At 45.1% G+C, this 14179-nt stretch overlaps 2 protein-coding genes across 2 annotated transcripts in view; both read right to left on the reverse strand.

Annotated features, from left to right (window-relative positions):
- The window catches only part of LOC308105227 (transient receptor potential cation channel subfamily M member 5-like), a 419337-nt gene that overhangs the window by 315426 nt on the left and 89732 nt on the right, over positions 1-14179 (reverse strand). The window lies entirely within an intron of this gene.
- The window catches only part of LOC308104900 (wings apart-like protein homolog), a 67744-nt gene continuing 63895 nt past the window's right edge, over positions 10331-14179 (reverse strand). Inside the window, 3 exon segments of the mRNA XM_080455533.1 lie at positions 10331-12241; positions 13672-13767; positions 13948-14036. Coding sequence (XP_080311659.1) covers positions 12176-12241; positions 13672-13767; positions 13948-14036 — 251 coding nt within the window. The 3' untranslated portion in view covers positions 10331-12175.

A 14179-nucleotide genomic window follows, 5' to 3' on the forward strand; every position in this document is an offset into this window, starting at 1 on the left:
ATATGTATGCATGCATGTACGTATGTATGTATGTTTTGCAGTTTGACATTGGCAGTTGTATGAAATAATTGTATGAAATAATGTTAAAAGGATCCCTGGCTAATAAGCCAAATATTCTTTAATACATTATAATTGCCCTCTATAACTAACATTTAAAAAATAAACACCTTAAATATTTTATTTCTTTTAGAAACGGTTCATCTTTCACTCAATAGGGGCAATGCCCGTCGCATGTTGATGATGTCATTTGTCCACGTGTGGTCTATAGTCCTATGGAATGTATGGAATGCATGTGAATTACCGTCAAATAAATCGCCCTGTCATTCATATTGATTCCCCTCAAAATACGTAACAAAGTGCGTTCCGTATCGGTTCAATACGGGACGCGTCTTTTAGTTTTCAAACGATTCAGTATTTTACGGGCCGGTTGGTAACTCTACCCCCCCGCTACATAGTGTATAACTTTGTGTTGCAGATTGAACATTTTCATAGATTGCATAGATAACTCTGAGGGCCCCCTAGAGGGCCCCTGTTGTAGACCCCTGGGTTAAATCGCTTAAAGGACAACTTTGGTTTTTTACAACAAAGGTTTGTTTTAGATTGTAATTAAAGTAAATAAAAGATGAGTGTTAAAACATTTTTTTTTACTGCTTTCTATAGTTTTAGCAATTTTCGAGATATTTTTTACAGTAGGCGGGGGCATTCTGTCCGAAAATAAGTCACATCTGGCCATCAAAAACCACAGAACCTTTTTTTATCGTGTAAAAAAGGCATATTTAGCCACCGGACAGAATGCCCCCACCCACTGTAAAAAATATCGCGTAAATTGCTAAAACTATAGAAAGCAGTAAATGAAAAAAAAAACAACACTCATCTTTTATTTAACTTTAATTACAAGCTTAAATATAAACTTTGGTTGTAAAAAATACAAAGTTGTCCTTTAAATATGCTATTAACCGTCACACCCCCAGATGGCTGCGGTGCGGTGGAGCGCTCGCAGCGGCGCCGGAGGCTAGCGGCTAACGCGCGCGAGAGGAGGAGGATGCTGGGGCTGAACGTGGCGTTCGATCGCCTTCGCAGCGTCATCCCCAACCTGGAGACCCACAAGAAACTGTCCAAGTCAGAGACCCTGCAGATGGCACAGATTTACATCAACACCCTGAACGAACTGCTGCAGGTACAAATATACACCAATATACTCTGAACGACCTGCTGCAGGTACAAATATACACCAATATACTCTGAACGATCTGCTGCAGGTACAAATATACACCAATATACTCTGAACGACCTGCTGCAGGTACAAATAAACACCAATATACTCTGAACGACCTGCTGCAGGTACAAATATACACCAATATACTCTGAACGATCTGCTGCAGGTACAAATATACACCAATATACTCTGAACGACCTGCTGCAGGTACAAATATACACCAATATACTCTGAACGACCTGCTGCAGGTACAAATATACACCAATATACTCTGAACGATCTGCTGCAGGTACAAATATACACCAATATACTCTGAACGACCTGCTGCAGGTACAAATATACACCAATATACTCTGAACGACCTGCTGCAGGTACAAATATACACCAATATACTCTGAACGACCTGCTGCAGGTACATAATGAGCATTAGTGAGGACCAATTAAAAGATGATAACGTTGAACATGGTGTGATGAAATTGAAGCGCTCCTTCAGTGATTATAACATGTTTATAACACCCTGCAATGTTTATAGATAATATCTTAATTATAAAATGCATAGTTTTAATTACCAGCTTGATCCTCTGGACGGCGACATGCGTGGAAGTGAACGAATGGACCAATTCCAATGATTTCCAAACCCGTCCTGCCGTTCTAAAAATAGTGCCCGGGTTTAGAAAAAACAAACAAAAAAACATTCCCCTTTAATTACAATTCTAATTATGATGTTATTATATTCATACAGTAAGAACTCATTCCATCTTTTCCTCATGTGGACTTCTCTTCACATCTCATTGGGTTTTCAGGAGGACACGTTTTGCAGAGCGCATTCACCAGGACGCACGGACCACCTGCCACCACCAGGACACACGGACCACCTGCCACCACCAGGACACACAGACCACCTGCCACCACCAGGACACACGGACCACCTGCCACCACCAGGACACACGGACCACCTGCCACCACCAGGACGCACGGACCACCTGCCACCACCAGGACGCACAGACCACCTGCCGGCCCTTTTAATGTCTCACCACGTGTTCATGGATCCAGAGCACTCTGGGAGTGAGACGGGCTGCACTGGGAGTGAGACAAGCCGGGTCGGGAGTGAGACGGATTGTGAAGAACTAGAGAAAAGCGTGTGAATTGAAAGGTTTGGATGTGATGGACTAGTCGACACCAACTCGGGACTCCTGGAAGTCAAAGCACTTCCTGTTTATCCTTCAAAATAAAAGACACACCTGCGTTTAGTTCAGTACCGCCCCCGCATCCGTCGGTATAAAAGTATATTTTTTGCCCGTTTTTTACCCGTCGGTACTGGCTCTGCCGTCACAACACAGTGTGTCTACGTAGGTGGTGCACCTCCTAGTGGCTCCACTGTCACACCGCAGTGTGTCTACGTAGGTGGTGCACCTCCTACTGGCTCCACTGTCACACCGCAGTGTGTCTACGTAGGTGGTGCACCTCCTACTGGCTCCACTGTCACACCGCAGTGTGTCTACGTAGGTGGTGCACCTCCTAGTGGCTCCACTGTCACACCGCAGTGTGTCTACGTAGGTGGTGCACCTCCTACTGGCTCAGCTGTCACACCGCAGTGTGTCTACGTAGGTGGTGCACCTCCTACTGGCTCCGCTGTCACACCGCAGTGTGTCTACGTAGGTGGTGCACCTCCTAGTGGCTCCACTGTCACACCGCAGTGTGTCTACGTAGGTGGTGCACCTCCTACTGGCTCCACTGTCACACCGCAGTGTGTCTACGTAGGTGGTGCACCTCCTAGTGGCTCCACTGTCACACCGCAGTGTGTCTACGTAGGTGGTGCACCTCCTACTGGCTCCACTGTCACACCGCAGTGTGTCTACGTAGGTGGTGCACCTCCTACTGGCTCCACTGTCACACCGCAGTGTGTCTACGTAGGTGGTGCACCTCCTAGTGGCTCCACTGTCACACCGCAGTGTGTCTACGTAGGTGGTGCACCTCCTACTGGCTCCACTGTCACACCGCAGTGTGTCTACGTAGGTGGTGCACCTCCTAGTGGCTCCACTGTCACACCGCAGTGTGTCTACGTAGGTGGTGCACCTCCTAGTGGCTCCGCTGTCACACCGCAGTGTGTCTACATAGGTGGTGCACCTCCTAGTGGCTCCGCTGTCACACCGCAGTGTGTCTACGTAGGTGGTGCACCTCCTAGTGGCTCCGCTGTCACACCGCAGTGTGTCTACGTAGGTGGTGCACCTCCTAGTGGCTCCACTGTCACACTGCAGTGTGTCTACGTAGGTGGTGCACCTCCTAGTGGCTCCACTGTCACACTGCAGTGTGTCTACGTAGGTGGTGTACCTCATACTGGCTCCACTGTCACACCGCAGTGTGTCTACGTAGGTGGTGCACCTCCTACTGGCTCCGCTGTCACACCGCAGTGTGTCTACGTAGGTGGTGCACCTCCTACTGGCTCCGCTGTCACACCGCAGTGTGTCTAAGTAGGTGGTGCACCTCCTACTGGCTCCGCTGTCACACCGCAGTGTGTCTAAGTAGGTGGTGCACCTCCTACTGGCTCCGCTGTCACACCGCAGTGTGTCTACGTAGGTGGTGCACCTCCTAGTGGCTCCACTGTCACACCGCAGTGTGTCTACGTAGGTGGTGCACCTCCTAGTGGCTCCACTGTCACACCGCAGTGTGTCTACGTAGGTGGTGCACCTCCTACTGGCTCCACTGTCACACCGCAGTGTGTCTACGTAGGTGGTGCACCTCCTACTGGCTCCACTGTCACACCGCAGTGTGTCTACGTAGGTGGTGCACCTCATACTGGCTCCGCTGTCACACCGCAGTGTGTCTACGTAGGAGGTGCACCTCCTACTGGCTCCACTGTCACACCGCAGTGTGTCTACGTAGGTGGTGCACCTCCTAGTGGCTCCACTGTCACACCGCAGTGTGTCTACGTAGGTGGTGCACCTCCTAGTGGCTCCACTGTCACACTGCAGTGTGTCTACGTAGGTGGTGCACCTCCTACTGGCTCCACTGTCACACTGCAGTGTGTCTACGTAGGTGGTGCACCTCCTACTGGCTCCGCTGTCACACTGCTGGCTGCTCTGTGTGTGTCTTTGGGGGGGGGGGGGGGTAATGTTATTTTTTATAATAATTGTCATGTATTGTGTTAATAATTCTTGTACAGAAGCTGATGCAATGAAGGTTTTCATACCTTCTTGATTGAGGTGTAAAAAGATGCTGTAAAAGTGATATTTCTTGATAAACAAAAACACAAGTGTTATAAATAGCTCCATGTTGTAACAGTAATCATTGTTATAGATTGTTAAGAGTCTCTCCAGCTCTTTAATAAACAGAACATATATTTTCAGGTTAGGACACCGATTTCATTCTCTGACAGACTTATTTCTGGCTGTGTTTGCCCACTGCCAGCGATTTAGTGTTTTTTATAACTTTAACATTTTCACATTTTTTTTTTCATTATGATCGCAAGTCCAATTGTTTCTAAACACACCGGCGGTACGTGCACACCGCTCAGACAACAGACATTCCGATCGGAGCGGAGTCTCTGTCCAGCAGCCCAGCGTAAAAACACCATGTTTCGCCATGTGAACGGAAAACTCACTTACTTTTCCACCTCGCCACAGACCTTGCTAAATCCTTTCTGATCGCGTGTTCAACTGTTTGTAGACACACAGGGTAGTTGTGTGAGTGACCCAGAGAACACATTTTCAATCGGTGACATTCCATTTTGCAGTAGTAGCAGTTTCTAAACAGCGTTTCTTTCTAAACAGCGTTTCTAAACAGCGTTTCTAAACAGTGTTCCACGGCGGAGAAACACAAAGCCGAGATAATGCTGTTTTAGAGGGGGACTTATAGGAGCATTTTGGACTAAGGTTTTCTTACCTTTTCTATGATGTTATGATATCTTAGGATGAATGGTACAGTAGAAACATGTCATAACTCCATCCTGGGTCCACCACAGCTTAAAACGTGCGCGGATAGGCCTTGCATTAGATCGCATATTTTAATCGCTTTTTTTTCTTGGTGAGATCTGACGTTCATAGTGACAGAACACTGTAAAAAAACAAGAAAAAAAAAAAAGTTTCGCTAGACGAGATTTCAATCTCGTCTAGTAGCGAGACTTAGGTTTATGTTTTTTGGTTGCATAATGTTCTGTCACTATGAACGACAGATCTCAAAATATGTGATCTAACGCAAGGCCTATCCGCGCACGTTTTAAGCTGTGGTGGACCCGGGATGGAGTTATGACATGTTTCTACTGTACCATTCATCCTAAGATATCATAACATCATAGAAAAGGTAAGAAAACCTTAGTCCAAAATTCTCCTTTAAACAGGAAGCAGGTGGAAACGGAAATCTTCGATTGACGTCATTTCCTTATCCGGGTTCTACCGGGGCTACAATGAAATGTATCACTGAATGTATCAATGAAATGTATCACTGAATGTATCAATGAAATGTATCACTGAATGTATCAATGAAATGTATCACTGAATGTATCAATGAAATGTATCACTGAATGTATCAATGAAATGTATCACTGAATGTATCAATGAAATGTATCACTGCGAGAGATGAAGGACGGTGAGATCTTTTAAAAACAACGTTTTTTGCAAAATTACGTATTTTTTTTACGTCAGTGGCAGATTTGGTAATTGGAAAAAAATATGTTTTTTACGTCAGTGGAGAGAACGGACATATCATGATAGTGGGTGAAAAGGCATCGTCACATGTTCAGTGGGGAGGGTTGGGCGGGAGGAGTAGGACGAAGGCTCTACGTCCTCCTGGTGGGGGCTCCTCACTGGCAGGTCAGTCAGTAGGATAGGACAGCAGTGACAACACAGAGATGTGTGTGGGGGGGGGGGGGGGGGTTAATTGGCATACCGACTAAATTGGGGAGAAAAATGGGTAAAAAAAACACATGCTAAGTTAAATCCCCGTTGTCAGGCATCTGTCATTCTCTAACTCAGTGGTTTTCAACCTTTTTCATGCCAGGGACCCCTAAATTGACATAAATCTGGCCCACGGACCCCCATCTGAAAATGTGTTGTGCCAGGGACCCCCCAGGAGCAAAGATTTGAGATAAAAATGTTCGCTTTAAAAAAATAGATATATTCAAAGATTTTGCACACATTTTCACGATTTTTTCAAAAATATCAGATCTACAAGCTCATAGCACGGCACTGAGCTTGTAGATCTGATATTTTTGAATAGCCAAAGCTAAGTGGCTAAAATGATTTTGACGCTGTGTTAACTCATTTAAGGGTCCATTTGGTTCCATGTGTACACTCTGAGTTACAGACCTGTAAGGGTCCATTTGGTTCCTAACTATTAATTAGGCTGAGGACCCCCTGGAACCCCCTCAAGGACCACTGGTTGAGAACCACTGCCCGTACATGGTGTCATGTAAGAACCGTGTTCCAAACATAAACAAACCACACAGTGACTCTGTCAGGTCATGTGACTGTGTGTGGTTTATGAATTATATTTTATTTTCTGAGGCCCCGTTCACACGACAACGGTCTCTAGAGGAAGAGACAACGGTCTCTAGAGGAAGAGACAACGGTCTCTAGAGGATGACAACGGTCTCTAGAGGAAGAGACAACGGTCTCTAGAGGAAGAGACAACGGTCTCTAGAGGAAGAGACAACGGTCTCTAGAGGATGACAACGGTCTCTAGAGGAAGAGACAACGGTCTCTAGAGGAACAACGGTCTCTAGAGGAAGAGACAACGGTCTCTAGAGGATGACAACGGTCTCTAGAGGATGACAACGGTCTCTAGAGGAAGAGACAACGGTCTCTAGAGGAACAACGGTCTCTAGAGGATGACAACGGTCTCTAGAGGAAGAGACAACGGTCTCTAGAGGAACAACGGTCTCTAGAGGAAGAGACAACGGTCTCTAGAGGAACAACGGTCTCTAGAGGAAGAGACAACGGTCTCTAGAGGAACAACGGTCTCTAGAGGAACAACGGTCTCTAGAGGAAGCGCCAAAATAAAATATCAGATGTTTCCCGTCCGTTCACACGGGGACGGCGTTTTGGGGGCTTGAATCCGCTAACTAAGTGAAACCACCTTCCAGGGTGAAAACGCACAGCCTCGCGTCTCCATCTAAACGTGCAATAAACAGGGGAATCCGCAGAACGTGTGACGTTATGTCTCACCTATAGGCTCTCGTCCAGAGCCGTAGAACCACTGTTGCCAGATCCTGTGAGAGAAATAAGCAGCTAGTTCTATGAAAACAAGCCCAAAGCAAGCGACTAGGCTACATGAGCACTACGCAGTACATTGGCTATTTGAAAATAGCCGATCTACCAGCTCACAAAGCGTTGCATTTGCGGCGCTTTGTGAGCTTGTAGATCTGCTATTTTCAAAAAGATCCTGAAAAGAAAAAGTGAAATAATATTTGGAATATATATACATATATATATTTTAAATTCAGATGGGGGCTCTGCAGAGAAATACAATCATTTGACATGCACATGTTTGAGGACTGTTTAAACAATAATAGAATAACACTTAAGTTCCTACACTTTAAAAACAAGCCCAAAAAACACAAACCCCAACTATTTTTACAAACAACTTTACAGGAAAAACAAGCCTCAAGTCGCTTATAACAAGCGGACATGGCAACCCTAAGTTGAACCACGCTGCACTGGTGTATGTAAATAAAGGAAGTAGAACGGAAGTGGTTCTACTCATGCGTGACTGGTCTATAGAGCATCGCAGTTCCCGCCCACTTCCTGGTTTTTCCTGGTGCCGGAAGAAAAAACTCAATGCACTTTTCCCATTGACATTTGCAAAAAAATTTATATCTATTAATTTAAGCCTCGAATCAAGCCATCATGACTTGACATGAATCATGACCATAAAACGTTTTTTTCTGTGATTTTTTTTTATTTTATATTTAATTATATGATATACTATATTTAATAAATACCCTTGTTTTGCCGTTTAAAAAAAAAAAAAATCACAGAATCAAACGTTTTATGGTCATGATTCATGTCATGTCATGATGGCTTGATTCGAGGCTTAAATTAATAGATATAAATATTTTTGGAAATGTCAATGGGAAAAATGCATTGAGTTTTTTCTTCCGGCACCCGGAGGGGGCGGGAACTGCGACGCTCTATATGGCCACCTAGCCGCCTGGCATGCACACTACAGCGCCACCTAGCCACCTGGCATGCACACTACAGTGTTTTAAATCACTGTGTAAATGCAAAATTAAAAGTGACAACGCAACGGCACTTTGGCGTTTTCTGTTCTGATCGTTGCCGTGTAAACGTGGCCTTATAGTCTTAGGACACATTATTTCACGTTCAGTTGATGCTTCATATCCATATCAGTAACATCATGCGCTACGCCTTGACATCATGACTCAACAAACAATCCGTTGGTTTCAATATAAATAGATGCTAAATTAAAGGCTAAATTAAAACTATGAATCTGTTGGCTCAACATGTACAACTCACGGCAACACAAACTATGTTAAATGTAATAATTATTAAATGTCGCGAACGTTGACGATTGTAAAGGAACCATTCATCACAATGTTTACGGTTCGGGGGCACGGTGGCGCAGTCGGTAGCGCTGTCGCCTCACAGCTAGAAGGTCCTGGGTTCGATTCCCGCCGGGGATGCTGTGGGCGTGTCCTCTCCTCCGCGGGCGTGTCCTCTCCTCCGCGTCATCAGCGCCCATACCCTAGGTGGGGTTGGTAAAAGGGCCTTTCTGTGTGGAGTTTGCATGTTCTCCCCGTGTCTCCTAGAGTAGGTACCCTCACATGTTCTCGCTGTGTCTCCTAGGGTAGGTACCCTCACATGTTCTCCCCCTGTCTCCTAGAGTAGGTACCCTCACATGTTCTCCCTGTGTCTCCTAGAGTAGGTACCCTCACATGTTCTCCCCCTGTCTCCTAGAGTAGGTACCCTCACATGTTCTCCCTGTGTCTCCTAGAGTAGGTACCCTCACATGTTCTCCCTGTGTCTCCTAGAGTAGGTACCCTCACATGTTCTCCCCCTGTCTCCTAGAGTAGGTACCCTCACATGTTCTCCCTGTGTCTCCTAGGGTAGGTACCCTCACATGTTCTCCCTGTGTCTCCTAGAGTAGGTACCCTCACATGTTCTCCCTGTGTCTCCTAGGGTAGGTACCCTCACATGTTCTCCCCGTGTCTCCTAGAGTAGGTACCCTCTCATGTTCTCCCTGTGTCTCTTAGAGTAGGTACCCTCACATGTTCTCCCTGTGTCTCCTAGAGTAGGTACCCTCACATGTTCTCCCCCTGTCTCCTAGAGTAGGTACCCTCACATGTTCTCCCTGTGTCTCCTAGAGTAGGTACCCTCACATGTTCTCCCTGTGTCTCCTAGAGTAGGTACCCTCACATGTTCTCCCCCTGTCTCCTAGAGTAGGTACCCTCACATGTTCTCCCTGTGTCTCCTAGGGTAGGTACCCTCACATGTTCTCCCCGTGTCTCCTAGAGTAGGTACCCTCACATGTTCTCCCTGTGTCTCCTAGAGTAGGTACCCTCACATGTTCTCCCCGTGTCTCCTAGAGTAGGTACCCTCACATGTTCTCCCTGTGTCTCCTAGAGTAGGTACCCTCACATGTTCTCCCTGTGTCTCCTAGAGTAGGTACCCTCACATGTTCTCCCTGTGTCTCCTAGAGTAGGTACCCTCACATGTTCTCCCTGTGTCTCCTAGAGTAGGTACCCTCACATGTTCTCCCTGTGTCTCCTAGAGTAGGTACCCTCACATGTTCTCCCTGTGTCTCCTAGAGTAGGTACCCTCACATGTTCTCCCTGTGTCTCCTAGAGTAGGTACCCTCACATGTTCTCCCTGTGTCTCCTAGAGTAGGTACCCTCACATGTTCTCCCCGTGTCTCCTAGAGTAGGTACCCTCACATGTTCTCCCCGTGTCTCCTAACAAAAACATGCAGTAATCCTGGTCTCTATACGAAAGAAGACGTAAGAAGCGGCTTGCATTGAAGGAGACATGAGCTCGGCTCTAGGCTCTCCCTAGGCTGGCAGAGGGAGTGTAATATGGGGTTACAAAAATGTGGGATAAAAATTATAAATAAAAAATAAATAAAAACGTCAACAGACAAAAAGAAAAACAGTTTACGGAAAGTAGCAACTTTATTCAAATTATTTACAGTAACAATAGTAACCAAAGACATGGTCGGGGACATTGGTACAAAGTGTTTTACTGCAGTAAAGCGTTTTGCTGCAGTAAAGCATTTTGCTTCAGTAAAGCATTTCGCTGTAGTAAAGCGTTTTGCTGCAGTAAATCGTGTTCCCGCAGTGAATGTTTTACTACATTTAAGTTTTTTGCTGTAGTAAATTGTTTTCCAGCAGTAAAAAGAAATGGTGCAGTAAAGCATGTTGGTGCAGTAAAGACTTTTCCCGCAGTAACGTGTTTTGCCGCAGTAAAGTGTTTTGCCGCAGGAAATGTCTTACTGCAGTAAATCATTTTCCTGCAGTAAAGCGTTTTGCCGCATTAAAGCGGTTTGCCGCAAAATAAAGCGTTTTGCTGCAGCAAAACGCTTTGCTGCAGTAAAGCGTTTTACCGCAGTAAAGTGCTTTGTCGCAGTAAAGCGTTTTGCCGCAGTAAAGCGCTTTGCCGCAGTAAAGCGCTTTGCCGCAGTAAAGCGTTTTGCCGCAGTAAAGCGCTTTGTCGCAGTAAAGCGTTTTGCCGCAGTAAAGCGTTTTGCTGCAGTAAAGCGCTTTGTCGCAGTAAAGCGTTTACCGCAGTAAAGCGTTTTGCCGCAGTAAAGCGCTTTGCCGCAGTAAAGCGTTTTGCCGCAGTAAAGCGCTTTGTCGCAGTAAAGCGTTTTGCCGCAGTAAAGCGCTTTGCCACAGTAAAGCGTTTTGCCGCAGTACGGTTGTAAAACTGACAGCAGTACAAAGAGCGGAGGATCTGAACTATGTACAGAATTATTACATCATCATCTGACCTCTGACCCCCTGCTGACACTAACAACAACAATTATAATAACAACAACAATAATAATAATACAAAATTATAATAACTTCCTGTAAACTTTACAAGAGTGTGAAGTTAAGGTGTAGGAAAAAAAGAAAAACAGCTTCAAATACTGCCGGCATGTGTGTGTATGTGTGTGTGTGTGTGTGTGTGTGTGTGTGTGTGTGTGTGTGTGTGTGTGTGTGTGTGTGTCTGTGTGTGTGGACCAAGGAACAATAAAGCTTTAAACATCTCGTTCCAAATGAAATGAAGGAACAGCCGAAAAACAAAAACAGGAACTACGGACATTTCTGGTCCAGTTTGACGGGCGGGGGGGGGGGGGGGACATGTTTTGATGTAACAGGGGGTTGGTTGGGATCCGGGCCCCCGAACCACGGGTTGAGAACCGCCGTTTGATAAAATAAAAAAAATCAACAGAACGGAAGTCGTTTCTTCACTACAGTAGTTGACTAAATATTGGGCCTTGATATCATCAAAACTATTAAGTCAATAGGGCTCTATGCAGGGCAGCCATATTGGAAAATAAATCGGTCCTCTTCCTTAATTCCTTCACAGGTTGTTACAATGATACTAATGAAGGCTCTGTTCCATTCTGGTTGTTACAATGTTACCGAGTGCCGCGCTACGAGCTTGTAGATCTGCTATTTTCTTTTAATCGTGAAAATTTATTTTTAATTTGTAATAATAAATAAATAATATTTTTTTCCCGATAAATTGTTAGGATTTTGATTTTTATTAGACGTGGCCTCAGGTCTTAATGGGTTAAAACAGAATACTAAATATTGACGGCGGCAGAAAAATAACTTAGAAAGATGCTCAATAGAAACAACGAGGAACAGAGCGATCCATCAATAGATGATCAATCATGTCTATCAAAGGGGTTTTGGCCTGCAAGAAAAAACATGAAAAAAAAACAAAGAAACAGCAGAGTTCTGGGTGGCCTCTGTGTGTGTGTGTGTGTGTGTGTGTGTGTGTGTGTGTGTGTGTCCTAGCAGTGCTCCAAATAGTCAATGACCCGAGAAATAGACTTCTGTCCTGTTGTACCGATGTCACACTGTAGGGGGAGACAGAGAGGAGAGACAGAGGGGAGGGGAGAGGGATTAGTTAAAATAATCGTCAACGAATTCAACAATCGGTTAGCGGTGGTTCAGTGTCTCTTTTCACGCTGCGTAAAACGAACTAACGACGACCGTCTGAAGCTTTAAGTTTACTATTTTTACATCTGATATTTTTTTAATTTATTCACATTTAAATCACGCGACGCATCATTCACTTGCTATGGGCCATAGTCCATATTCACACGGTGGCCATTTTGGAATTTAACATTGCGTTGCTGTGGCAACTGGGGTGGCATTTCATTGACTTAATGGCAATATGGCCGCCGTGTGAATATGGTCTATTGAAAGCAGCATGTCTCGACAAAAATGCAGGGGAAAAGGTTACAGCTGTTTTCACAGAGACGCTAAACAGGAAGTAGATGGAGTATTAAATCTAGTAGATCACGTGATCTCCTGCGTCCGTGTGTTTTTTTTTGACGATGGGGTTCCCAGAATGGACACAAGCCGACAGACTAGAGATACCTTTCAAAACCATCGGGTAGAAATCGTGGATTTTACCGCGATTTTGCAACATCATGGCCGAAACTGCAGTAAGTGTTAGCAATGCTAGCGCTCTCTAGCTCTATTCTTAAATCTCACAGGTATGTTTAAGCTTTTCATATTTACATGTCGATTTAAGCTCTGATTTTTTTTTGTCAGACATAACCTTCACTTAATGAGGTTAATATCAGAATACTGATATAATATTTATTTGACCAACACACAGACGTAAAGGGTTTTCAATAGCACTGATTTATGGAAAAAATGCAAAAGCGTCAAAATGGAGTTAGCTGGTTCCTGCCGGACAGCAACGATATACAATGTGACCCTCTGTGTGTAAATATATATATATATATATAATATATATAATATATATATATATAATACAGTGGCCCTCTGCATCACCCCTGGTCTTACAGCAGGGGTCTTCAACAGGGGGTCCGGGACCCCTAGGGGGTCCTCAGAGTTACTACAGGGGGTCCGCCAAATCTTTGGGTGATATACCTTTTTTTTTTTTACCTTAACCACTTGAACCCTAGCATCCCTTTTCTGAGGAGAACTTAAGCCAAAAATAGCAGATCTACAAGCTCACAACGCCTCGCGCCGCGAGGCGTTGTGAGCTTGTAGATCTGCTATTTTTGGCAAAGAGGTGTAGGGGGGAAAAAGAGCAGACCCTGGGTCCCTGCTTCATCTCTGTCTCAGCTAGGGGGTCCTTGGCCTGAAAACGTTGAAGACCCCTGGTCTACAGTCTTCCTGTGCTATTGAAATTGTATTTAACGTTCAGCTTCCCTGAACAATGCCTGAACAAAAGCCTTAATGGGTTAAAATGGTTGAAATAATCACCGATAATAATAATGGATCATGAAAAATGAGGTTAAATTCTTACCGTCAGATTCATGAAGTTGAGGAACTTCTTCAACATTTCTGTCAGAACGGAGAAATCTCCCTGAGGTAACGCCTCCCTCACCGTGCACACATTCATCTACACACACACACACACACACACACACACACACACACAGAATAAAGTTTCACGACTGATTTTTTTTGTATGACCAAGTCAAAACGGTGTGAAGGAGAGTGTGTGTGTGTGTGTGTGTGTGTGTGTGTGTGTATGTGTGTGTGTGTGTGTGTGTGTGTGTATGTGTGTGTATATACGTACAGGGCTTCCCTGACACAGACTTCCCAGCAGCAGAGCGGTGTAGGACGCTACCATACTGTCCTCCATGTGCTTCCCAGCATGCACCAGGACTGTGAGAGAGAGAGAAGAGAGAGAGAGAGAGAGAGAGAGAGAGAGAGAGAGAGCGAGAGAGAGAGAGAGAGAGCAATTATTTGAGCGATAAATAATGAATGGCTCAGTGAAATGTCCTAGTGGTCACACCAAGCCCCCAGAA

The sequence above is a fragment of the Gymnoscopelus braueri genome, assembly GCF_963280865.1.
Source record: "Gymnoscopelus braueri genome assembly, chromosome: 17".
In the NCBI taxonomy this organism is placed as follows: domain Eukaryota; kingdom Metazoa; phylum Chordata; class Actinopteri; order Myctophiformes; family Myctophidae; genus Gymnoscopelus; species Gymnoscopelus braueri.